Source organism: Lottia gigantea (assembly GCF_000327385.1).
Source record: "Lottia gigantea unplaced genomic scaffold LOTGIsca_1, whole genome shotgun sequence".
Classification (NCBI taxonomy): Eukaryota; Metazoa; Mollusca; class Gastropoda; family Lottiidae; genus Lottia; species Lottia gigantea.
Window position 1 is genome coordinate 6,822,081 of NW_008706746.1, and position 27,599 is coordinate 6,849,679.

Genomic DNA, 27,599 nt, shown 5'->3' on the forward strand with positions numbered 1-27,599 from the left:
CAATCCGACAATGATATCAAATGCTGCAAGGAATGGCCAAGAACGTTGATAATCCAGTAGTTGTCAGATTAGGCCAGTAGCGTTATCGATCTAAGGACCTTTTCAGTTTGCTTCTGTGGTGCTTGCAAAATGCACGAAAATCAAAAATACCCTTTTTCTATTTCAGTTTTCATTTAATAATCCAGGAACGTATGTAGCGTTAGTTAATGGTGCGTCCACATTGATTGCTATGTATGGACTGATACTGATATTCCGAGCTTCACGACAGGATTTAAAATCTTTTCATCTCTTACCCAAGTTTTTCTGTCTACAGCTGGCCCTCATTTGTCTAAATCTACAGACTGTGATATTCAGTACATTGGCTTCATATAATCTACCTCACTGTGATGACTCGCTTTCTTCTAGGGTGCGCAGTAATGGTAAGTATATCCCAAAAAGCCATGGGAAAGTGTGGATATGTGGGTAAAGATGTAGGCTGGGGTCGAGGTGTGGGAAAGGATGTCTCAATATAGGGAATCTGGGGTCGAGGTGTGGGTAAGGATGTCTCAATATAGGGAGTCTAGTCTTGGTTTGAGGTGTGAGTCAGGATGTCTCAATATAAGGAGTCTAGTCTGGGGTTGAGGTGTGGGTAAGGATGTCTCAATATAGGGAGTCTAGTCTTGGGTTGAGGTGTGAGTCAGGATGTCTCAATATAAGGAGTCTAGTCTGGGGTTGAGGTATGGGTAAGGATGTCTCAATATAGGGAGTCTGGAGTTGAGGTGTGGGTAAGGATGTCTCAATATTGGGAATCTGGGGTCGAGGTGTGGGTAAGGATGTCTCAATATAGGGAGTCTAGTCTGGGGTTGAGGTGTGGGTCAGGATGTCTCAATATAGGGAGCCTGGGGTTGAGGTGTGGGTCAGGATGTCTCAATATAGGGAATCTGGGGTTGAGGTGTGGGTAAGGATGTCTCAATATAGGGAGTCTGGGGTTGAGGTGTGGGTCAGGATGTCTCAATATAGGGAGTCTAGTGTGGGGTTGAGGTAAGGATGTCTCAATATAGGGAGTCTGGTCTGGGGTTGAGGTGTGGGTAAGGACGTCTCAATATAGGGAATCTGGGGTCGAGGTGTGGGTAAGGGTGTCTCATATAAAAGAGATGGAAGAGTGAAGAGATGACAAGCCCATAAACCCACATAAAGAGGGGAAAATTGCTACGGTACTACATGGTACCTGGTACAAGCTGATTAGCAATTAGAGAGTAACAGGTCCCCTTATTTGCCAGAATAAACTACCAATATGCCAAGCATGGTACCAGTTATCAGTTGATCACGATACAATCGGATGAAGTTGACCTTATGCGACATCATTTATTTGTCTTATAATTTCCTTATCTGAAACGACAGGTGCACTGTTTGCAAGTATAACGTTCAGCTTTTCGCGTAGACATCGCTCTTATAGGGCACTCTTGTTGTTGAACTATCGACCTGATACTAACAGAAAGGTACTCTCTGAAATTTCCAGTGAGTTTAAGGTCGGTAGCTCAACGGCAAGATTGGCGAGGCCAAAATTCAACACTGTCGGATGATCTCACTGTAACATTTTTCTGTTTATTTTCAGTGATACACCATCTGTTAATTACATTGGAGATGTTTATATTATGTATGGTAGCAAAACATTATTATTTAAAACGTGGTACCTTAGATTACGAGGAAAACATGAACAAAAGTCTAGATACTGTAAAAGACAAAAACGGAGAACCTTTGCCAAATTACGCGGCCGTCAATCCAGCCATCAGCGTTGCCTGAGTTAGGAATGCCCCCTAGAAAAGTGGTTTGTACCCCCAATTGCGCCCCTATTTCATTTCTAACAAATCTAGAAACATGACTAACGTTTTTCCCCAAAATATGTGTTACAAAGCACGAAAGAAATACTATTTTCCAAACTCGTATTGGGGTGAACCCTCTCAGATGCTCAATTGGGGGCTCTTGCTATAATGCGCTTATGAGCTGTCGCATTTTGAATCTCATCCTTGACAGTTATCCCCCCATTAAGTCAGTCTGCCCCCTGTTTGTACCCCCAGTCTTGGGAGGCTGGCGCCGCCACAGGCTATACTGCTGCAGGCTTTCCACATATCGAATTATTATTAGTGTGGTCTCTCCGAAAAGCCGTTGACAAAATAATGAATATATTATCAAAAGATAACAGTATTATTAGCTACGTGAACTCTCCGAAAAAGACGGCGAAAAGATCTAATTTCAAATGTAACATCATTAGCTTTGTAGACTCTCTGCCGATAGGGATACTGTTAGAATTGTAAATAAGTTGACTTTATTTTGTGTGGACTTTTTAGATATGGAAGCGGACAAATATCCATGCCAAATCAACATTTATTAGACAAATGCATCTCAAGGTTGAAAACCACCCATATGTGAACGTATCCTAAAATTGGGGATTATTTATTAAGGAATGTGATATAAAGTGTGCTAATAAAATGTTATACAACGATAATCTGTTGTGGATTATTGCCCGTTGGCTTTTCAGAATCGTCAGTGGGTGGGTGCGTGGCGATGCGATAACCCTTGTTGCAATGATACCTAGTGGCTTAAAATCGCGTTAGATATATTCTTCGCCAACCCAGATTAGAACATTTTCTTGAATCTCCCCTACCATGACTTATGCCTTCTAAAATCGAAGATGGGAGCCAGGGTGTTCTGATGGTCCTCGTCAATAAGATATCAATGATGATACCATACACGATGCATTGATTTGGGATTTTTTTGAACGATTCTTTGAAAAATATCCTCATCGCTGAGAGAAAATCCAACGAATTTGAGGTAAGTTGAGAATCGACTTCCCTTCTTTTCCGTTCCGCCATTATCAGTCAGAGCACTCCATTTACGGATGGGTCGACTGGAATGATGAAATGAATTATTCTGGTCACCAGAATTTCAAACCCCGACCAAGATCACCATTTGTTCCATTCATCAAGCAAATGACGTCATGTGAAGTTTACAACTCTCTAACAGATTGTTCTACAGAATCCATCAAAATTATAGCCAATACATGTACATTGCCTAGGAACTCCCGGTCTCGCTCTTTCTATAAATAGTCGGTCATACTGGGGATAATACATGAACAGACGATTTAATGGCCCAAAGTTTGCTTAGTATTGTGTAACAATACAAAAATGGAGAAGGCAGTTTTTTCTAAAGAATAAAAAGTAGATATAAATCATTAATATACTACGCAAAAATGTATGTCATCACATACAAAAGCTCTAACAGTTGGTTAATATTTGATTGTAGACCTACTCAACGTCAGTGTTTCTATTTGAATTATTCAAGTGAAGGCCATTGAGCGAACGCCTGTGGATGAACTATTTTCCTTATACGATGAAATTGTGTCTTCATACCCACTTAATAACACTAATTAAGTAAAGTTAGCACCAAAAAGACAGTAAAGTTATCATTCTAAATCCTTCATGAACAATTTTTATTGGCTTCTGTAAGAAATAAGCCAGCCATAAGCCATGTTGATCAGATTGAACTATTTTGTTTTGAGGACTGACATATTGTTTACGGAAGTAGTTAGAAGGCTAGTGATTCGGTTGTGATCGAGGAAAAGTTGTCGAAACTTCAGAAAGTTAAAAGAATGAATAGATGAAGATAAAATGAGATTAACTAGCCAGGTTTGAATATTTCATTCAAATTTATTGTTCAAAATTATAGCGTTATAGAATAATAGAAAAATCTTCTGTGAGGCCGAGACTGGAAGAGTAGCCAAGCCCGATGGCGATATTGACACTACTGACAGGCATTTGTCGTTTTTTGGTAATATGGGGTACAAGCAAGTTATTTCAAATATTGATACCCAATAGTTTGGTAAAATCAACAAGTTTCTAGCAAGCACACAACTACTGTACATGGCAAACATAGATGACAAGCCACAGTGGCCAGTGCAAGGTGGCAGTACACAGTAGCCTACTCAGTAAATTGTCACTGACATGAAAATGACAGTTCGTCTACTTGCACAAATATTGTGAGTTAATACAAGACGAATCATATGACTTTTATGCAGGCCCGTGGACCCTTAGTGTTGGGGTGCGAGAAGTTTGCTCGCTTCACCAATTCGAACCGACACTCAAATTCTTCAAGCCACACATTGTTAAGGACAAGGGCCAACAACTGTCAACATAAACAAGCAGAATTAGACAGTCAGCAAGTATTGATTCAACTGTCGGCTATTGGTTCTATTATTAATTTAAAGATTTTGTTGTTGTAGATAATTCGTGAAAGGGCGACAGGTCCTCTGCCTTCATTAGAATATCTAGATTTGTCTAATCTTAGCCTGGGTATGTACAATTTATTCTAGTTTATCACTTATTTGATAATAATTGCCTTTCTTCTCTGTGCTTAACACCCATCAAGATAGAATCAGTGAGTGACTCAACTCATTCTAACCTCTGCATCTACATGTTTGTTTAACTGTGGATACATATTTGAAAATGCATTAAGATGTAATCATCAGCTAGTAGAGAACTATTCCAGTTACCTATCATTATAGTAATAATTTGATTTGCATTTAGTAAATGACAAAGTATGGTTAGAATTTCAAAATATTTAGACTGCATCCCTTATATTTTAGTGCAATTTTTCAAAGAAAACTTGTGTAAAATATTTTGATTTTTATTCCAGTTGAGGTAGAAAGACTTGGTTCATGTAAAAAAGTACAATATTTAAATCTCCATGGTAACAATTTACAAGATGTAAATAATCTACAATATTCACCTAATTTATGGTCTGTCAATCTCAGTTGTAACAAGGTCTGTATTCTTTTGTTATCCATCTAGATAGGTTGGCATCAGAGGGAAATTAGGAATTTTGGAGAATAAGAAGCTCATAAATGTCATTTCCAGTGATCTGAGACAAGACATTATCTGGAATTGTTAAGTGATGAATCTTTAGTTTCTTTCCCCCTACTAAATAAATAAGCTTATACTGATCTACGACTTGAGGAGTTCAATTCATAGAAAGATCTCTGTATATCACACAGTGGTTAAGAGGCAGTGGTCAGGAGGCAACCATTTAGCAAGTCGTGAAAAATAAAGCTACAGTCCTGGTTAACTTTTAGTGGATTTTTTAGGAAATTGATTATAGGTTTTTTTTTCATCTGAAAATACAATGAGACTTCATGTCTAGAGATATAGACAGGTGATCAATAATCAGATTTGATTGATTTTATTGATAACAGATCAATAGGGATTAACTGATCAATATCTTTATATCTGGAGATCAGGGCAAAGTTCCTTTAAAAAAAATTACTATAAGGCTTTGATGTTGAGAAAGACCAAACTCAAGTTTTTTTAGGTACATGGCCAGGATTTAAAGGTAAATGCCACGGTAAATTTTTATGGCTGATGCGTTTCCTGTCACCTTTCCCTTAGGAGATGTCATAATTAAAATTAGCTCAATGGCTACCTTTCTATTTTATATTTGTTTTTTAGACATATATTTTGCCCAACACAACCTAACATTTGTTAATCCTGTTTATCTTTCAGCTGCAATGTTTAGACGGACTGTCAAGATTTTTATGTTTTGGAGAATTGATTTTATCGAACAATGATTTATCTTGGAAGGAATTAGTTAAAATACGACACATTCATATCCTTAATCTTAGTCTCCATGGCAACCCACAATTAGAAAAAGACCAATATTGTAAGTTTGCTTTAAATGTTTGTAGATTGCCCCAACTATACCTCTTCCTTTTTGTTTCTTTACCTTGGTCTCCCCTGTTGGATTTGTCCATAGAAATATTAAAACCGAACCTTGTTCACAGAGTTTTGCAGTGTGAGGTCTAAGATAATCGATGCCCCTACTGGAGTTTGACAAGTAGTACTTGTTCTTGTGTGTATATCTAAAGGTATATTAGGAAGTTGAAGATTTCATTCTTATCCAAGAAGATCCAAACATCAATTAAGTCAGATTTCCTTATTATGCCAGTTGAACCATTAAGCTGGGTTCAATACCAAGATGTTATCTGCTGAACTTAAGTTATTATCTCTATTTAGCCCTATTAAGTTTGTTGTTAATTTTAATTTGAATAGATAGAATCCATGTTATAGATTGTTTACCTAATGTTTGGATGTTAGATGGTAGAATAGTAACTTGTAAGTTTCCCTATTTTCTATTTGATTCATGCCACCATTTTTGCCACTCACCAATACAAAAGATTGGCAACTAAGTCTTTGATGTATATTTGTGTATCACATGATGCTCAAACTCTTACAGTTTATAGTTCCATCTTTCCTACCCAACTCTGTGTCCATTTTATTTTTGACTTAGTCTTAGCTGACCCCTCCTATTAACCAAATTTATCCATTGAAGACCTAATGTCTCTTTGATACAATTTACAGAATGCTTGTGTGTATGCTTATACATGTAAAATATGAAGAATTGTTGTTGTTTTGGTCCTCTCTTGTAATCTGACATTGGTTGTCTTCATGTAAAATCTGAAAGTATCATTCAAATTTTGGTATTTTGTGATTTAACTTACTTAGAGTTATTTCCCTTGCTCTTAAACACTTTCGCTTTTTATTGGCGACATAATATGCTTGTGGTCCAACTCCCTTTTGTAGTATTGCATTTTATAGTAGCCACATATGCCTGTGGTCCACTGTACTTTATATAATACGAAATACATTGATATTTTCCAGCTGCTGAAAGAATCCAAGTGAAGAATTTCTTCCAAGATTCAGCTCTATCAGAACATCCTGTGGTATGTTATATTTTTATTTTACATGTTTGACAGGTCACTGTTACCCAGTTCTATGACATTCACTCCTTCGTATTTTTGTTGTTCGCATTTTATTAAGGAGACCATTGTTAATATTTTATAGTCATTTTATAGCAAATTATTTGTGCTCATCAGGATCTAATTCAATAGATTACACATTATTTTGAGATTGAATGCGTAGTTCATAAAGAAAGACATGTATTATAACTTTTTGATTACTACTTAACTACCAAAAAATAAGGTGGACTATTTGTGTTTTTATATTTTTCAAATAACAAACACAAACAAAGAAAATTTTATATAGAAATAATTTTTTACTGCTCTATATCTTAACTCATAGCCCTTGTATCACAAGATGTATCATTATATCATGGTGTCATTATCCAGGATTATAATGTATCTTATGATTGTAATTGTAGAGACGTAAATTAACACGAGACTGGTTTATAACGAGTGCAATGAAAAATATAGAACTTACTGGACTGTTTGGACAGAAGGTAAGACAATAGATATTTCATTGTATATAATTCTGTTTAATGGTTTTAATAGATTTTATTTAGAGCCAATCTAATTAAGATTACAATTAATAGATAAATTTTATTTTTTATTTTGATAGATAAACTTTCTTTATTATCATTTCAGGCTGCCAGTGTTTTAACCAAATTTCCAGTCTCTGCTGTCCATAATATAGGTACATATGAATTCATTTTCAGTTTCATATTTTTACTCTATCTTTATTCTTTTCATGGATAGTTTATAGTTTAGTCCTTTGGTAGAATAAATTTCCCGCAACTTCACTTTTTAATCTGTGTTTTCTAGAAATGGATAAGAAAAGATTATTATATCTGGCCTATAATTTACAAGAAGACATGACTGTTACACAAAAAGCTACAAAAAGGTAACTTTGAAATTTACTTATTCTACTGTAGGGTCTTCTTCGGCTTTAGAAGTTTACCCCTCTAAGAAGTGTCTATCAACCTACCAGGACTGTTGATTTGGCTGTTTTTCTGGACTGACAAACCAGATCAGATGTTTGTTTTTGACAAGAATCTACTGACAGTATAGGGTGAACCTACTCTGTTACATGCATATTCATGACTGAAATAATAAAATTTGTACGTTTATTTGTTATATGTATTTTCTGTTATATGAATATTCATAACGATGATGATTGACACTAGAGCTAGGTAATTTACACAATTAATCAGTGAAATTCTCAACCCCACCAATTATATTTATGATATTCGTAACCTTGAATTTCTGAAGATTATATTATAATCTACACAATCATCTCTGCATAACCCTTCCCACTTTCTGATGCATATTCATGAGACTATGATTGACAGTGTATTGATATCTATTATAGGAAATATGGGATATTGAAACATAAGAAAGATTTTGTAGAAGAATTATTAACTGTAAGAAATGAAGAAAGAGAAAAATGTAACATGCTCCTTATCATTCTGGTGGTGAGTGGAAATTTTATTTATTTCATTACAGCCAGGTGCTGATGATCGAGTTTTGTCTGTTGAAAACCAAAAATATTTTATGTGTTCAAGCCACACACAATGGAAATTATTCAACAGAATAACCATGACCAAAGAGTTCATATGAAATTATATGTTGAATGGTTGAGGATGGACAATCTTTGTTAAAAATTGTTGACCAAAAACCCAATGTTTTAACAATTCACATGCCAGACTAAAACAGGTGGAATGGAGAGGCAGTGAAGTTTCTATCAATCTACAGGAAATATGTTTTATTTTACAGGCCTCTTTGGAATTCATTCTTCCAACACACCTTGTTCAAGAAACTTTAGAAGTTGCTCAACTACAGAAAATGGGGTAGATATTGATTCTATTGCATGTTCACTTCCTTACATTTTTGCAAGGTGGATTTGTTAACGACTAATTATTTCTGTTGTTGAAAAGTCTATCAGATTTTTTTTTCTAACAGTTTTTATCGACATGGTGAAGATCAAGATTTTTTTCTGAAGATCTGTGTTATTTCAAGAAAAAAGTGAAAGAAATGATGAGAATTTCTGTCTATCATAGGAAATTAGGACACAAGGTGTAAAGAATATAAGTGTATTAGTACATATTGAAGTCAATTTGGATGGAAATATTGCAAGGATAAAATGTTATTTTCTATTTTGTACCATGTTATAGGTAATTCTATATTAATATATATTATAGGAAGGTACACACAATGGATCTATTTTTCTTACCACGAGATATTAGATGTAAAGTTGTATCTGTATTGTTATCAGCTGTTAAAATAGATAAAGATATTAAAGAAGTAAGGCTGGTTCTTTTTACATTGACTTAGTAAGCTTACATCTTAGATTTTCAGATTTTATGGATTGTATTAGCCTCATTGATGATAACAGTAATATTGAGGAAGAGGATAGCATACCTGTTATTCTTGATGGACTATCAGAAATGAAATGAATGGAGTTTTACGTCCTACCCTTCTGCACCTTGTGGGCTAATGAAGATGGGGATGGACTATCAGAGGTTTGGCATATAGTATATTAAAAGTAAAAGATTCATATGAAGTAATATTTTGATCCCAGCTGAAAATGAACTGATACATTTATTTATATGAACATAAATTGTCAATCAGTCGTTTTAAACTTGCTCACACTATAAAATCTATACATGTTTCAGAAAAACTTACTTTAAAATGATTTTAGTGCTCAGTCAGTTTTTTAGTTAATCACTAATTCTGATGTTAGACCAAGTATTATTAAGCAATTATCTTAGACTGGGCCTGTGACCTTTAGATCAACCTTAAAATGCCTGTTTTTATTTGTAGAATGGAGGTTTATATGACAAGTTATATCTATGTTTATTTTATACGATATGTGAACTCACCAAAATCAGTCAGTCAAAAACTGTGGACACTCAAAAACCTAATAAATATCATGCACTGTAAGTAGGCTATATGTTAACTAAATGATAAGTGTGACTCTTTGAGTTGGACGCTTGCTTACTAACCTGAAAGTCCCAGATAAAACCTTTGGATTTTTCAACCTGTTTTCCCTCAATGATGCAGTTAGGAGGATCTGACATGGAAAAAGCATCTAGTCGTTCAGATGGGACAATAAAGCAAGGTTCCTATAGGCTTTTAAAGATCCCTTGACAGTTCGAAATCGGAAAAAAAAAAGAGGCTTTGCCACTGTGCTGGCAAAATTTTCATCTATGTACATTGCATAGCGGTCTACATTAGAGTAGGACATGAAACTCCTTTCAATTAATTTTTTTTTGAGGCAGGGCATGCTGTGAACACTTGATGTCTGTCTTTCTATACTGATGATACTTAGAATATAAAACTGTCTTGATTACATATACAGTAAATTCCCAGCCCTTTCACTAGATATTGATGGTAAACTAAAAGATTGACTGATATAATTTCAGACATAAGGAATATAGAAGTCTACTGGCAGCTGAAATGACACAGTTGTTGTGTATTGTACCTGATCTATTTGATTATGTTGAGAAAGACATGGGTAAGAGATATCATTCTGTTGTAAATTGTTTTTAATTTTTTTTTCGTTATCCACATCAGTATTGGTGTATTGCCTTGCCTGGCAACTCATTTCATATGCTATAATCACTGGTCCAAGATCCTCAAAATCCTCTTTATCTAGACTGTGGCAGTGTTTCCAGGAGTAAAGCGCTTATTTGCAAACCTAGGCGTCAAGATAAAACCTGATTTCCTTTCTGTAGCTAGGAAGGTCTTGTGACAATAAATGAGTCTAATGTGCTATAGGCCATGCACAGTAAATTGAATAATATGAGGTTATTCAAGCTGGTGTCTTGCAAAAAATTTCCCTCATTGTACACTGCATTAGGTCCTTGTCATCATGTGATTTGTTTAATATTTTACCAGGTATAATCAATATATTGACAATAGCTACAGGAGATAGTGATATCAGTATGATTTTAACTCAAAATTTACATCTTGGTACTTTACAAGGGGTAAGTTTATTTTGTCACAATTCTGTTTAGTATGAAGTTTTAAATGATACTGCTTTGATTTGTCATAATGTTGCTGGTTTGGTCATTAGCATAGATGAGCACACAGAGTTCGGCAAATTCAAATCAATATCATGAGATTTGAATTCAATTTAGATACAGTCATCAGAATACATGAGTGTACCAAATAAGACCGTAATCCAATCAAAATTGAAATGATATTCTCTATTGTAGAGAGATAGAAAGAGTATATGTGAAGAGTTAAGTGAAATAATACTAACGAAAGTAGAAACTAATATGATGAATTTATCTAATTCTACTCCTAGATCTATAGAATCAGATGTTATAATCAGTGTAAGTTATCTATTCTACTATATAATAATACAATAACTTTCTTTACTGTTTCTTTCAGATATTTTTACTGTTAAAATACTAGGGCCTACTCAAAACATCAATTGTAGAGTGATATTGAAATATTAAAACAGAGTTTCTCTCTGTTCGATCTTAATCTGCCACCCTGAGTAACGACATGTTTCAGGTTCTGTTTTGATATTTCTTTACTTCTCAAATACTCATCACTTGCTCTGTTTAAAATGAAGCTGAAGTCAGAGCTATCTGAAGGGCCACATTAATTAGTATTAATATTGTTCTCATTATTATTATTACCTTGTATGTTTATATTTTGTATGTGTTGTTTTTGAGTATACCAGATTTGATTTTGGCAAACTGGTTTACATGGTTAAATTAAAAAATTTAAATTGCTGAAAAATCATACTATTGTTACCTATTTTTGTAGACCCACATGAAATGCCAGTGGGCATATATTACCTTGCCTGGCAAACTATCTTGAAAAAATATGGTCGTAACCAACCTTCAACCCCACTGGTTGACTCATTGTTTAAACTTGTAAATAACAAGGTGTATTTTGGTTGTTGTAGAAAATGAAAGCGTTACCTATAAAAGAAGTAAATCTAGCTCTTTATAATAGTGACTATCTAATGAAAGGTCTACCCAGTCCAGAACATAGTAATATTAAACAAGATCCTAATCAACCTATAGCAGGTAGGCAGCAGTACAAGTTTCCTCTTAGCTTTTATGATGCCAAAACTTGTTTTTGGTTGGTGTTGGAAAACTAATGTACAGAGCAAAAAAGCAATAAAGCAAATTACATGCCAAATATGTTTCTGCTTATTGTGAAGGTTTTACATGATATATCAAGCTGTTGTAAGGCCCAGCACCAAAACTAGTTTAAACATACATGTGAATAGGTCAGGAAAAAAAATCTGGAGAATGGTTGAAAAGTCGGTAAATTTGAGATTTTTAAGCTCCAAAGTGCTTTTCCTTTTCTTTGTTTTTGTTGATATGCCTTAAGCTATGTAAATTAATTATTTATCATAGGCCTATTATAGTCCTACATGACACAGTAAAAATTAACAAATCTATAGGTTAGGCCTTTGGTTAGGAAACAAAACAAAAAATCAGTAGAATCGGGTTTATCGTCGGTAGAACGGTAACTAAACAACTAGCGTACTTCTTTCATGTTTATATTGAAAATTTGCATACTGGTCCTTTAAGCCCCTGAATTACTAAATAACCTTTCATTTCTGTAGTTCTATTGAAATTGTTTCAAAATAATCATTGTATTGTTTTTTATCTGTAGAACTTGGGGATGAGATTTTACTGGGACCACAGGTAATGTCCAATAACTTCATTATAATTTCTATTTTTTTTGTGTCTTGCTGCAGTGACTCAAAATACTTAGACCAATTTTTGTGGTGTTTTCTGACTCTATAAATCTTCTGAACTGTATAGCAATATTCCTTTGTAAATAGATATTTTACAACTTTTTACCTTCAGTGGAAGAGACTGTGTATTCATGGTTACCACACTTTCAGACAGCAGAAAATGGAAATGACCCAAATGTCTCTTTTCATTATGAAATACTTACTCCCTTATGATTGATATACTTCCTCATGTGAAAAATTCATTAGCTGCTACCAATGTTTCGTGAAAATGCTGCTACAGATTTCGGGTTTCATTTTGCGTTTCGAATCTTTAGTACTTGGTTTATTTATTCTCAGAACCAAAAATTGGAAACTTCAAACACTGTAACATTCTGAGCTTCAGCCTCTCCTATGTTTTATATTTCAGACTATAGGAAAGATAATGAGTCTACCTCAGCCAGGAATAGCTCTGATATCTATAGATGAAGTACCAGGTTTGTACCACATTTTACCATGTTAGAGTTGTTTACTGATGGTTAAAATAATAGGTATTACTCAACATTGTTTACATTGTGTTGTATAAAAAAAATACTGATGCTATTCCATTTTATAATTCTTCACAGAAATATTGTATTGTGTATTGTAGTATCTAATGGATCAATGGAAAGTAAACTAAAAGATCAAGAAGACCACTATACCTATATCAATATGAATTATTTACATTGGGAGAATCACAGTCAGATGTGGAAACCACGCGGCACAGTCGGAGACAAGTACGTATTTTATTGGGTCAATCCACTGATGCATATCTTATACACATTCGTATGACAGTTGAACTCTTTTTAAAAAATCATTAGGAGCTTCAGTCTCATAAACAATGCCAAAAATATTACATATTTCTACCTTGTTTCACTTTAGCAGGCAAACCATGTATTTTGGACTAGCTATTAATGTTTTCACATGATTTTCAAACCTTCCAATCAACACACTGCTAGTGAGCTTTACAATTGTGTTGTAAATAGACACAAGCAAGAAATTCGTGAATATTATATGAGTATTGGCAACCCCTATTGTATTAAAAAGGTTGTTTTGATTGGTTAAAAATCACCACCTCTTTAAAGAAAGGAACCAATGATAACATCATCAAAATGGGTGTAGTTTAAGTGACAATGGAGCTTTGTTAGCAATTTTCTGGCTTTTTGAGTTTTAGAAATAGATCTATTTTGCACGCTCTATATTTTTATAGATTGAATTTAGATTGAAATAGTAAGATTACTCAAGGAATTATTGCTGTTCCATCTAGTGCACTGCTATATTTGCATTTTTTGCATTTGCAATTAAAATCTTATGACTTATAAAGCTTAAGCCTGTTATTTCTAATCGCTTTATTTTAGCCAAAATGATCTACATAGACAAAGGTATTTTAAAATAGATGTAGAAGTAGATTTTTAATTTACGTGAACTTTGAATCGTTGTTATATTGATGTAGTAAAAGTTGTATATATTTTGACTTGAACTGATGGTTATGAACATTATCTTTATAGTGTTTTATTTACAATTTTCAATACATTCGCTTTGGATATTCAAGCTTTATTTTATTTGTGTTTTATTTTAGTGAAGTTGATTTAAACAGGCGAAGGTATTTTGAAATAGTTGTAGATTAAAGAGTTTTATTAGGAGTAGATAGTTGAGAAATAATTTGTTAGTAGCCATATTGCTTGTAAATTTTGTTGATTGATTATTTAAAAGCCTAACTTAATTTTAGTTACCTGTGTATCTTTTTAATACGAAAGCCTGACTTAAGGTTTGTGTGAAGAATTGTAGGATTTTGATTGTAGATGCATGTATTGTAGTTTAATCCATGCAGAATTTTTAGGATTAAGTTAGTAGATAGCCAATATAGTAATTTACATTTAAAAAAAGGACAAGTGTCATATGATTTTTAGACAAACTTTTGAAATAAATACAAAACCAAGATGGGGGTTTTTCTTCTTTTAAAAAAAATAGTTTACCTGTAGGCAAAAGAATATGGCAAAAATGTTCCCTCCCAATTTAAAACAGTCCAGAGAATTTTCTAGGAGTTTGTGGTTTCCTATCCCCTTAGTAAAATGTGGCTAATGTTAGATCGATATTTTCACCTGTATTGGCTTCAATTCAATTTTAGATTTACCATTCAGAGTATAGAATCATTTCAACAAGACCTAGAGGGTGGAACTGAAACCTCTAATGAAACATATCGTCCCAATTCCCCAGCAGAGTGCTTTCCCTTGGCGTCTGGAGCTGGGAATTATCGACCTACAGAACCATTGATATACACCCCTAGACAGTATACTACTGCAATAACACACACAGCACCAAATAAGGTAATTTTAGCAATTAAAGCAATTGTTTCTTTTAAATTTAAATGAAATTTAGAAACGAGGATCAATATGACATACTAAAGAAAATTCTTATATAATAAAACACACTTAGAGAACATTTAGAGAGATCATTTTGTTCAAAAATATTTATTTACATAATAGGATTAGGAAAGAGACTATCGCCTATAGTAACCTCTCCTTTATTAGAGAGTTCATATAGCTGATAATAATTATTTGATATTTTGATTTATCGAACTACAAAATCAACCATGAAGTCAAGATGATAAAATTTCTTTTTTAGACTCACAAAGTTCCCAGACCATTGTCATCAGTCTTCAAGGATAAATTAGATCTGAAACTTGACATCCGCAAGCGACCAAAATCTGCCGTAGCACTACGTTCTTCATCACCACGGTCACAAGGCAGACAGACAGAAGGTTCACATAAGATGGTTGACTGGAAGGAAAGGGAAGATCAAAATTTTCAAAATGGAGATCATACCCGTCTTGAAGGTCAAGGTTGTCACCATGGTGATGATGTCAGGCAGAAGTCAAATGATGATGTTGGGAATACAGAGTTAAAAGATGTTGGAAGTGTGAATGCATTAACATCAAGTTCGAAGACCAAATCTCCCATAGGCGTATTTATCACAACTGGCAACGAAGCTGATCAGGTAACTTAGTCTGTCCTAGGAATCAAAAGATATAAGCTTTCATGTTTATAGAAAAACTATTTCGGAATATATTTACTCTATATTTGACATGTACATGGATACAGGCAATAAATTTCTCTACAGTGCTGCATGTATAAACATGAATTGTTGAGTTGATAAATTCAGAAATAGTTTTTCTATATGTATAGTGATTTCCTTACTCATTACCTCACTATTTCAATATCATAGAAAGATGCTATTTTCATTCTTATCTTGTAAATAAGGTTGCATTTGAAAAAGGCTAGTTTTCATTACTTAGCTAGCGTGATCATTTGTTAAAATGTATGAGCAAACTCAAAAGATTTCTGCATTTTTTAAATGAGTCTGTAAATATATTTTAAAAATGTTTGTTTTTTTAGGAATCATCTACAAATAATGTAGATCAGTACATCACCAATATGATTGAGTCTTGCATTGACAAGGCATTAGATTCCTTTCGAGAAGATCCCACGGAGCAATCAGAGTTAAAAAATTCTACTAGTAATGAGATGGAGGTGAGTTGATTAAATTTGAAAAGCCTAGGCCTATTGAAAGGCAAAAGATAGGTCAAATATTTATTTTCAAATGCTTATATAAGTAAGTTAGTAACTAATGACATCAGAGAAAGTCAGTGAAGTTGAAGACAACTAAAAGAAGCAGTAGAATGTGAAATGAGTTTATTTTCAACAGAACAGGTAACTGACAGTGTCTCTTAAGTTTTATCAATATTTTCAGAAGTGACTTTCTTTTGCCTTTCAGCATAGAATTATTATAGCATTCATAAATAATCTTTCAGAAAATAAATGTAAAATAAACAGTCTGCTCATCTGAGTCTGATTCAGAACAAAAACACGAGCACTCTGCCATATTCTTAGATAGTTCATTAATCATCACAATGTATGTTTAGTCTGCATAGATTCTATGACTATTTATTTTATCCAAATATAACGTAACCTGCTGTATCTTTGCTTATACCAACATGTGTTTTTTTACTGATAATGCTACACATAATCTCTGTCTCACAGTCTATAGATCTACATTGTGTTGTCTCTATCAATTTGTGCATTCCTTCTTCGTCTTGCAGACTTCCTAGTAACAAGGGCACGTAACTCTCCAGTCTTGTCATAGTCCAGAGGATTCAGTCCATCTTCATCTTGGACCTTGACGTCTGCCCCGTGTCGGATCAAGGTATTAGCTATATCTGTTTGGTTGTTGTCTGCTGCATGATGTAGCGGAGTCTTTTGTCGAAAGTCAGAACTATTTACTTGTGCTCCATGTTCAATGAGTAAATCGGCACAATCGACATGTCCGAGACGCGAAACATGGTGTAAGGGAGTTAATCCTTGAAGATCGTGAGAGTTGACCTTTGCATCTGCTTGTATCAACAGATTTGCTATGTTGTAATGGCCGCCTTCAACTGCATTATGCAGTGCTGTTTTGTTGCCTAGTGACAACATGTTTATGTTGCGTGTGTGACTGAGTAAAGTTGGCACCATATCTGTATCGCCGTTTAAAACAGTCAGATGTAGAGGAGATTTTCTGAAAGAGGTTGTCAAGTTCACGTCTGCTCCATGGTCTAGAAGAATGCTTGTTAGTCGATGGTAGTTTTTGGCACAAGCAACATGTAGTGGAGTTCTTCCTACTATTTTTTCCTTGGTGTTCACATTGATGGAGTTTCTGCTGACTATCAGCTTAGTGATTTCTGTCATTCTTTCAGCGACTGCTTGGTGAAGTGGGGTTGTCCCCAGTCTATCTTTGATGGTCACGTCTGCTCCTTCGTGCAAGAAAAATTTAGCGATTTCCTGATTTCTGTAAATTATTGCTAGAAGAAGTGGTGTTCGCTTGAGTCTGTCTTGTGAATTCAGTCCGGAGCCGCGCTGCAGCAACACTTTAGCCATCGATTGGTTGTTTTTCATCGCACATAAATGTAACACGGTTTGCTCGAGTTTGTCCTTGACCTTAATATCAGCTCCTTGATCTAGTAACAGTTTAACAGCTTGGCTGCGATTGGCCCAAACCATTTTATGTAGTAAAGTTTGTCCAGTCTTTGAAGATACGATTTCATTTACGTTCGCTCCTGCATCTTTCAATATCTTAACAGCAACAAGATTGTTGTAGAGCAACGCAGCATGAAGGGGAGACAATCCGTATTTATTTCGCGTGTAGATATCTACGCCTTTTGATATAAATGATTTCAGAAGATCATTTTTAGATTTTTGAATAACAATGTGTAGTAATGTATTTCCAGTCCCAATTATAGTGCTACATAGCTCTCTCCAGTATTTATATGGTTTATTTAAAAGTTTTTTTATTTGAACTTCATCACCATAAATAATTTTATTGTACCAGTTTACGGCATCGTTTTCTATCTTTTCATACGACTTCATTTCTATTTACTTTGAATCACTGATATCATTTAAAAAACACCAAGTTTATTGGTTTTTAACTAAGCACTGAAAGAATAAAGCTGTCGTAAATTGTACATTTTTCTCCTAAAATTTGGATCCACTAAAATCACCAACACAGATGTCTTTAGGACATTAAAGATTAAAAAACTAAAATGCTTGGAGTTAAAATTTCACAACTACTTGATCCCAATATATATGGTCAATTTATTATTCTTAAGAAATTCTTTCTTAGTGAGGACAAGACATAGGTCTATCTGTTAACTGCAATTATTCATTAATCCTTGGTAAATCCTATACACCCACTAAGTTGGCCTACTGCTATATTCCTTATTGTATTGTTACAAAAGAATATCATATATAATCACTGGCAGGTTCTTTAAACATTCTGTTATCTTTTCAATTGTTAAAAGTAAGAAATTTACGATAATTTTAAGCACTGTCGATATTTCACGTTCTAGATTAGCTAACTGCTATATTTCCAATTGTTAAAAGTAAGATTATCCTAAGTTTATGACACAAGCCTAAAAGCTACCATGTCGATGTTAACTGTGCTGCTTTACACCCTCCAGGTTGGGTAATTGTTATATTCCCAGTTGTTTAAAGTAATAGTAGGCTAATGTTATGACACAAGCCTGAAGGTTGACCAATATGTGACTATGTAAAGTTGTGTTTATTGATAAACAATAAAACTATGACAGTATAAAATATTACTATTGACAATAAACTTCTATTGTATCTTTATATGGACAAATAGCTTGACAATTGGTTAGAGAGCTTAAAGAGACACTCTCACTTTCTCGAAGTAGATAAGATTTGTTTTTGGCACACAATACTGTATAATATTTTTAGTAAGGAATAATATTAATAGTTTGGAATTATAGTATGACTTTCATGGGCAAGGGATAATGTCCCTTACCTTTGAATGATTAAAGGGATTGTAAAGAGGTTTTTTCTAAACTTTTTATGTGCATCAGGGACAGCATCAATTTGTACCATTTCAATTTACAATCCTTCCAAGTAAAAACTTCTGGTGCACTTCTAATGAAATTGGATCCACAATGTCAATATGGTGGCTCAATCTCTGGCAAAGTGGATCATTAATTGCCAAAGCTGTAGAGCAATCTAAGTTAAAATCAGGCAAAGGAGATCAGGGTGGATTTTGAATATATATTTGAAAAATAAAGACACTTCTCTACAGTTTGGCCATCATTTCTAAAGTGAGCTATTTGCTGTATTTGCCACCATTTTGCTACTGCTATGTGTACTTTAGGTTCAAATCCCCTGAAATAAATTCTTTCAGCTGATAAAGGAAAAGAGTAGACGAAGTTTTCCCTTTAAATGACATAAAATGGCATGAATAGATAAAGAACAATAGAAAAATAGAATTGAATAGAATTGGCTACATATTTCTTACTAGGTGATACTAGTATTTAGTTTGTTATGAGTTTTGTTCAATCAAAGAAAAACAGCTCTTACTTAATAATAATAAAATACTTAACAAAGAATAGTTTATAGGGTTGCCATTTATTTTAGTGGGATTTAAAGTTAAACAATTGAACTGAAATGATTTTAATTCAAATTTTTGGTGTTGATATAAATGAGGCCTGTTCACTATTTATTGTAAACATGATATAGATCTACAGTTTATATTTTTTAAAAAGATAAAAGAACTTGCTAAGCTTGAAGATGGGTTTCCTTATTTTTTAGTATGAAATTAAGCAAACTATTCGATCAATCAGTGTTTCTAATGATTTATTATGTTTTCTTAATCATATCATTATGTTCTTAGTGCATGTGATTAATCATATCATTTAATCATAAATGTCCATGTATGTACAGTCTGGATAAACAAAAAAAGACTTTTTGACCTTTCTTGATCCGTCACTCATTGAAATTCTGCTGGTATTTCTCTTCTAATTTAGCCAATTATGAATTAATTATGAACATGTAAGACCTCTACTTTAAATTCATTTTCAGTATTAGCATTTTCATTTTCATTAATGAAAATAAGAGAACCCATCTTTAAATGAAAACTAGTTATTGTCTAGTGACTAAGTTAGAATTGTTTTCATTGCATACCACATGGCATTGATTTCAAACCAAGCCTGTAATGGAGGCAAATATATAACTAATGAAATGACGAGTAACTTTATAATCGTATTTATTTCATCTACGGACATATATTTCTAATCCTACCAGACATCTCTTTGTCACATTTTAACATGGATTGCACTACAGCATTGGAAACAGTAAAATGTAAAACGCTATCTCACCTTTTTTTCAGAAGCAGCCAATTTCTGATAAAGATTCATGTGCTATGTGTTTGAGTCAAACCAACAAACTAGTTCTTAACAACGAAAATACAACGAGACCACATTCAGCTCTAGGACATGATGAATTATCTAAAGAGAAAGTGTCCTATCGTCCTTATTCAGCGCATCAGAGTCTGTCAAATTCTCAACCTCCAGCCGACCAAAAGTCTCCAATCTACACAGAAATCCAGGTTCAAATTCCAAAATTTGAGATTGAAGATTCAGAGTCTGCTAGAAGTCGGGAATCAGACACACTCAAACCAAAGAGTGGGAAAAAAGGGAAGAGTGAAAAAACTGAAATAAGCAGGTAATTTGATAATTTTGTTTATGTTTAACATACATGTTCAGCTACTAATTCATAAATTTAACTTAGTATCTGTTGGTAATAGTGCATGTACCGAAGTTTATCTGTCAAAGTGTCTTGGGGATCAACATAGAAAATTGTGCAATCCAATGACATAAAAAAGAGCACTTTACTATTTGGAAGGGGTAATTAATCAATACTGAATCCACTTTCAAAAGCATAGAAGTTGGATCAGAAATGAAATGATTGGAGTTTTACGTCCTACTTTTCTGCACCATGTGGGCTAATGAAGACGGTCAACGCCATGCAGGGTGCAATGAGGGAAATTTTGCAAGGACAGCGGCATGGGTTTATTGTCCCATCTGAACAACTAGATGCATCCCTAGACCCCCAGCTTAGCGAGCAAGCGTCTAACTCACTGAGCCACCGCGGCTCTCAGTAGTTAGATCAGAAACAGTGTCTCCAGAACGTTTCATTACAAATACGGGTAATGTGTAAGTTGTTATTTTGCGGTTTGTTTTATAAAAAAAAAATATTTTTCAGACAACCAATAAAAACCAGACCATTCAGTGCTGTAGATGCTTACAAAACATTTGTTCAGCAGCCATCTTTTCCATTGAAATATCGTCATGGTAACAGGTATAGATCAGATTTTCAGAGTCGAACAACAGATTTGAAAATTTTAGGTAAGATTGCCGATACCATTAGCATTTGGGATAATCCAATGTAACATAATTTATTTGGCATCTTTGCCTGTCTGTTATTCTAGTATATCTATGGGTTTTTGCTTTGAAGTCGGAGAACCTGGTAAAATGGTACTGCATGCCCTTCATTAATCAACTATCTACATTAGGCATCCAGTTTTTACCTCGCTTTAACTTTAAACTTTAAAGCGCTGGCCTAGGTCATGAAGTAAGAAAATAGCAATAGTTATGAAAAAAAATCTTAGTTTTGAGTTGCTTGGTTTGTAGTTATTCATATTTTGGATTTTGTAGTTGACAGCCACTTTGGTGTTAATATTTTTTGTCTGGTTTTCAGGAAAAACCCAGATAGAGAAGCCTCCTCCCCAACGCCCTCCCTCACCAGTAAATAGAGGTATGAATAATAACAAACTAGAGTTACGAATCACCAGGGCCAATAACTGGTTAGCCGGGGGGCGTGACGTTCACAAAGAAATGACAAGAAATCGTCCAAAATCTGGCCATGTACCAGGGTGGAAAGAGGGCTTACCCCAGACACTTGCTCGACGACCAAAATCTGCTATGGTACCTAGATCAGGAAGGTAAGATGTTAATTTCTCATCTTGACAACCAAAAACATTAATAGGTTTGAAAAGAAATGCAAAGCCTTCTGAACCTTGATAGGGTGTTATAAGCTAAAACTGTTTTGACAAAAGAAACAAATTGTCTTCTTCTCAGTGTAAACTTTCTCCATGATAGAGAGAAATTATTATTTGTTTTCTAATTCTAAAATTTAGACAACTGCATTCAAAATCGTGTGAAAAGGGCCCCTGATCTGACTGAAAAATTTATATATTTTTAAATTTTTTTTCAGGCAATCTCAGATGCTTGTAGCTTTAACTCCTGTTTCAATTTATGAATATGGTGAGTTTTTCTTCCCTCATTGCAAACTCTATGGAATAATGTGCAGAAGTCAATCCAGCTGTTAATGGGTATGGATATTCCAGGACAGTACAATGCCAAGAGGTTTGGCCATGGTCTAGCAGGTAGAAGGATCATCATGAGCCTGAGTTATTATGCTAATAAAAAATGGCTATTTCTTTCTTGTTTTCTTTCTTTCTTTTATAATATCTTGTTAAAATTTTGTGTGTTTTTCAGGCAGTGCTTATAGTTCAACAGACTTACCAGAGCTTCCCAGTCTCTCCGATTATCCATCTACAATTCGCCCCTCACCGTCTCCACGACTACTTGGAACACTCCCTAGCAACCATTACTTGATGTCGTAGTTACCAAACTTCTGAACACTTACCAATAATCAGTCTGTGACTTAGTTGATACTCCCAAGAAACCACTGTTTGATGCCATAGTTTCCACAAAGTCAAAACAATTCTATTACTAGTTACTAAAGATACCAAACTGCATTGCACGTTATAAACAATATTACAAATACCACACTGCTGAACATTTCTTAACAACCATCACTATAGTGATACCATAGTAACCATACTGCTGAACATATCTTAGTGACTAATGCTTGTTGCACCTGAACATATTAGAGATGACCATTTACATATTATTATATTCTTAGATCCAAGATCTGAAATTTGATTCTTACAGTTTCTTGTCTACTGCAAGCCAATGGTTTATACGACACCTTATTGTGTTTGAGTGGCCTGTAGAAACTACATGGTTTTGAGGAATTAAAAGTTAGACTTTGAACTATTCCAAGCTAGAATTATTTAGACTGTGATAATGTATTTTTCTATGTTGGCTATATTTTTATTATATATTGTTATCTATATCAATCAGTATTATTATTATAATAATCTTCATATCTGTGATAAACTACTGTATATTTCACACAGTGTTTTATTTGCTGGGACAATGAGTTTTCAGTGCATTAAAACGAATTAAAAGCTTCTGTTGAGGAGCATTAGCAAGGAAGGTTTTGTCTACTCTTCCAAAATACAGATACCACTTTGCAACTTTGTTTGTCAACTCACGATTATTTGGTATATTTAATGGAAAGGCATTTAGTACTGAAATGAAAGACTCCACAATACAATGTACAAATAAGAACGAATTACCCTTATCACATAATCTACTGCATTCATATTCAATCTTGATCAAATATAGAGCTTTACATTGGGAGACTAAAGCGAGATAATTTATACAGAGTATTTCATTGGGAGACGAAAGGGAGATGATTCATACAGAGTATTACACTGGGAGACTAGAGGGAGATAATTTATAAAAAGTATTTCACTTGGAGACTAAAGGGAGATAATTCATACAGAGTATTTCATTGGGAGACGAAAGGGAGATAATTCATACAGAGTATTACACTGGGAGACTAGAGGGAGATAATTTATAAAGAACATTACACTGGGAATATTTCACTCGGAGACTAAAGGGAGTCAATTTATAAAAAGTATTTCACTCGGAGACTAGAGGGAGATACTTTATAAAAAGTATTTCATTCATATGACACTGATATCACTAAACATGTAGAAAAAGGTTGGAATCTATAGAAAAAAAATCTACGAAAAAGGAAAATCGGTTGATAATTTTACGCCCTTTCTTTCTCTTGGCCAAGACTTATCTAAAGTAACCCGAGCTATATAAGGTCCGTTGCTGATTTCATTCAATTCAAGACGTGATCTCCTTATAAGGCAATAAAACGAAAGTTGAAAAATAATAGACACGATTATCCAGTTGATTCATGTCAACATCACATTATTAAAAACAATTATTAATTCTTGAACGTCAGACCGATTTTGTTGCATTATCAATAATTTGGTTTGAAACTTTGACGTTTTAATCGACCCTGACCGAATACTGTTTAAATTGCTTAGAGGATAATCGCACGCACATTTTTTTAAGTATATCCTTTTTGTTTAGAAAGCTATACAATGTCATAATTGGTGATCCTAATATCCAATAGATGATAATATTATGATGCCGATTAATTTCAGCAAACGAATTTCTTTTCCTGAAGCTGATATTAAACAAAATTTGTATACGTCTGTGATATGAAAGTTGATTTGAACAAGATTAGGTGCTTAAAACATTGTTTTGATATCGGAAAGTCCGTCTTCAATAGCCCAGACCAAAGCAGTGAAATAGTTCAGTCAGTAACGGGTTAGATTTTCGTCTGCACAGCTCTTTTATTTCATCAAAGTTTTAAGCACTCTCTCCCCGTCGCGTATACATGCTGTAACAGGTCCACAGACGTACACATTCAGATTCAGAGACGATTAGGTGCCGTTGGTTCGAATCCCCCTCAAGGTAAGAATAATTCATCCCCTAATACTAAACCAGAAAACTGGACTTAACACTACTCCCTAATACTGCATTTTAATTCAATATTGAAAATAGAATTCTCAGCAACGGACCACTTTGACTGATAGAAAATGGAGAGTCTGGAAGATCCTGTCTACTAATCTCATGTAATCTCGTAATGACCGAGATTTCGAGTTGACAACTATTTTCCATGCTGAAGTTTATTGTATGTTTGTTGTATTTTATTACCATGTTTGGTCTTTTTGTTTTATCGTAACTACCAACTGATAATTTTGCTGTTCACCCCCTTCTCTAAGCCGCTAACCAGGTTTGCAATGGCCAGCTGGCTGATACACATTACCGGGAATGATTCATTGAACTGAGTGCCACAAAATTTTGGAGCTAAATTAGGATTGGAATGAAGGCTAATAAGCATCCACCTGCCCCATCCCTCAGGTCATTACAATACCCCTCCCTGCTTTAGCTTTCGCTAGGTTGATGTAGATCTGGATCGACTTTTCTGTGAGCTTATAAATTATGATTATACTGATTATATGTTGCAAGACATGACTAAGTGAAAATGCTGTGATTCCAATTCTAAATTAGGTTAGGCTAGTGCTTATGCCTTTGCATTATATTAATAAACAGTCAACAGACTGAGCCCTAGGACAGCAAGGAAGGTCTCCTAGCCAAATTTAATCCAACCTTCGCCATATGCTAACCTTCCAGAAACTTGACATAGAAAACCTTTGTCAGTTGAGTAGTGTTAGCTCTTGGATGAAATTGGTAATTTTTAGCAATTTTATGGGATTGAACCATATCACTGCATTTCTATGTGTAGTTCATTAAAATATTTTTTGTATTCGAATAAGACTTTGGTAACCATCTGTCCAAATAAGAGAATATAAGAGTTTGAAAGTTCCAGACCTTATCTGCTGTAATTGGTCCCAAATGACCCTAGTCTGTGAGCTGAAATAAGGGAATATTGAAACAACTTGTTTAAGTCTGTTCTATTTTGTATTTTAGGTTGTATAAGATGGCTGAAGGTGTGGACGAGGGGAGATATGGGCGTGGTGTTCCATTGATTCCGAATCACCACCCTACTGCACCGTCCAATGTCACAACTAATTACAGATCCAATATTCCTGTACCACAACCCACAGAATCCTGGACTCCATTTAGTGGAATGCCGAGCAGTCCTGTTGCATCTACTGGTATTTTTCCATGGGAGACTCTGAACACCTCAACCCCGACTAATGCATTTACTAATCAACAGTTACCCTCGATCTTTTCTTCAGACTATCCTTACGGACTCTCTAATGTTTTAAGCAGTGCCTCAGACGACTCTGGATATATCCAGAATGAAAATATGTCCAATTCTAGTCCTTCTGCAGTTGGTTCACCGATACAGAGACCTCTGTACCCTACACCACCAATGAGTGGGGCAGAAAGTCTAGAATTATATGCAGAGGCGATTAAGCAGTATCAGCAAGAAGTAGCTGCCAGGCAGTACAACCAGTTTCCTCCTAACCCTCCTAGTCCAGATTTATCCAGTCATCCATCTTCACCTCAGCCTACCATGATGCAAGAACCAACCATGGTTCAAGACAAAAAGGAGTCTGGAAAACCCACATATTCAGACATTGCTAAGTCATTGAAAAATAAACCTATGCATAAAGATGGAGAGATTCCAAAGTCCAAGTCACCTACGGAGGGTCTTGGTAAAACACAAAGACAGCAATCAAAGCGATCTGGAACATCAAGGGGTCAATCAGCAAGATCACAACATAATGATACAGATGGAAATTTTGGAAATGTGGTATCCCCTGATTCCAAATATGGATTGGATCAATTTGAAGATATTGACAGCGGATCACGAAGTGATAGATCCAGTATTTTAGGCGGTAGCAATGAGAGTCTGTCGTACCGTAGTCGTCAAGGAAGTACAAGTAGCCTAAGTAGTGGAACTAGTGGAGGCATCGAAGATGTTCATTTTCCAAAAACATTCAAAATACAAGCTGTGAAAGAAAATGAAGTTTGTCCAGAATTTGAAAGAAAAGAAGAACCGAAAAAAGACCCAGAGATTGAGAAAAAATCTGCTTCAGCTCAGAAAGAAAAGCCTGGGAAGTTTTTTGATCCAAGAAGAATTTTTGCACCTAAGGAAACAAATAAGAAGAAGGCAGACATTAAAGAGAAGCCCAAAGCTGATACGATTTTAAACAATGGGAAGCCATCTACAACCAAGCCGAATTCTGCCGCGCATAAGAAAGCTGATTACATTAATAACGATTTACGTGATCCGAGAAAGAGAACCAATCAGAACACAGCATCTAGTCAAGAAGAAAAGAAAGTATTCAGCGAACCTGTTACTCAAAATGGTGCCCAATCTGAGAAAAATAAACCCCATGGTACTCAGAAGAAAGAAACACCTAATGGACGTTCTGTGAAAAAATCTTCTCCCAATTTTGACTGGGAAGCCATAGGTAAGTTTCTTTGGTTTTTATTCAATTTTTCGTACAGTGCCAGATTGCTGTTATCATTGAAGATTTAGAATTATGAAGCGATAAATTTTGTCTCAAGTTGTATTTTTTGCAGTCAATATGAGTAAAAAAATTGTATGATTTTAATTCATATTTGAATTATAATAATGATGATAATAATAATAATATCTTGATTACAAAAGGGAACAAAAATTTGTCCATACAAAATCGATGCTCATCAAGATAAGATCATGCATACCCAGACGTAATTTGACGTAAGAATTAAAGACCAAATGAATGCAAAAGGGCGTGTTAAGGCTAAATACAATTATTTATTCATAAGAAACATATAAACATATGATCACAAAAAAAATAAAAGTGGCAAGATGTTACTATTTATTGATATGATGTAAGATTGAATTTCCAATATTAATTTTTTTATTGAAGAAAAGAAAGTACTTTTATAAATTCCTAGAAATGTAAACGTTAATTCTAAAAATAATATAAGACTAGGCCTATTTGTAATTCTTATGATCATGTCATTCATGCCATTATAAGGCATACAACTTCAAACATCACTTAGTAAAAATCAAGGTGTTGTTTCTATAT

General features: G+C 34.5%; 7 protein-coding genes across 7 annotated transcripts; 3 read left to right on the forward strand and 4 right to left on the reverse strand.

The window, feature by feature from the left end:
- Window positions 1-639: 639 nt before the first annotated feature.
- Window positions 640-807, reverse strand: LOTGIDRAFT_102208 (hypothetical protein; the record flags this gene model as incomplete). Its single annotated transcript, XM_009045830.1, has 1 exon — window positions 640-807. A coding segment is annotated over one exon (168 nt), but the record flags the coding sequence as incomplete, so codon positions are not given.
- Window positions 808-817: 10 nt separating this feature from the next.
- LOTGIDRAFT_102885 (hypothetical protein) lies at window positions 818-988 on the reverse strand (the record flags this gene model as incomplete). Its single annotated transcript, XM_009045831.1, has 1 exon — window positions 818-988. A coding segment is annotated over one exon (171 nt), but the record flags the coding sequence as incomplete, so codon positions are not given.
- Window positions 989-3,765: 2,777 nt separating this feature from the next.
- LOTGIDRAFT_228077 (hypothetical protein) lies at window positions 3,766-16,048 on the forward strand (the record flags this gene model as incomplete). Its single annotated transcript, XM_009045832.1, has 23 exons — window positions 3,766-3,858; window positions 4,259-4,328; window positions 4,672-4,799; window positions 5,535-5,691; window positions 6,081-6,143; window positions 6,690-6,751; window positions 7,189-7,266; window positions 7,412-7,460; window positions 7,589-7,667; window positions 8,136-8,238; window positions 8,540-8,613; window positions 8,965-9,067; window positions 9,587-9,702; window positions 10,189-10,280; window positions 10,664-10,752; window positions 10,984-11,103; window positions 11,688-11,811; window positions 12,410-12,441; window positions 12,901-12,967; window positions 13,120-13,246; window positions 14,638-14,836; window positions 15,135-15,506; window positions 15,905-16,048. The coding sequence occupies 23 exons, from the start codon at window positions 3,766-3,768 to the stop codon at window positions 16,046-16,048; spliced, it is 2,541 nt and encodes an 846-aa protein (XP_009044080.1).
- A 609-nt stretch (window positions 16,049-16,657) lies between these two features.
- On the reverse strand, window positions 16,658-16,861 carry LOTGIDRAFT_80390 (hypothetical protein; the record flags this gene model as incomplete). The annotated part of the gene is made up of 1 exon (XM_009045833.1): window positions 16,658-16,861. A coding segment is annotated over one exon (204 nt), but the record flags the coding sequence as incomplete, so codon positions are not given.
- On the reverse strand, window positions 16,853-17,530 carry LOTGIDRAFT_66635 (hypothetical protein; the record flags this gene model as incomplete). The annotated part of the gene is made up of 1 exon (XM_009045834.1): window positions 16,853-17,530. A coding segment is annotated over one exon (678 nt), but the record flags the coding sequence as incomplete, so codon positions are not given.
- Window positions 17,531-20,249: 2,719 nt separating this feature from the next.
- On the forward strand, window positions 20,250-23,087 carry LOTGIDRAFT_228078 (hypothetical protein; the record flags this gene model as incomplete). The annotated part of the gene is made up of 5 exons (XM_009045835.1): window positions 20,250-20,551; window positions 21,092-21,234; window positions 21,587-21,830; window positions 22,103-22,152; window positions 22,387-23,087. The coding sequence occupies 5 exons, from the start codon at window positions 20,250-20,252 to the stop codon at window positions 22,512-22,514; spliced, it is 867 nt and encodes a 288-aa protein (XP_009044083.1). The 3' UTR covers window positions 22,515-23,087.
- Window positions 23,088-24,695: 1,608 nt separating this feature from the next.
- On the forward strand, window positions 24,696-26,993 carry LOTGIDRAFT_228079 (hypothetical protein; the record flags this gene model as incomplete). The annotated part of the gene is made up of 2 exons (XM_009045836.1): window positions 24,696-24,736; window positions 25,537-26,993. A coding segment is annotated over exon 2 (1,446 nt), but the record flags the coding sequence as incomplete, so codon positions are not given.
- Between the last annotated feature and the right edge of the window lie 606 nt (window positions 26,994-27,599).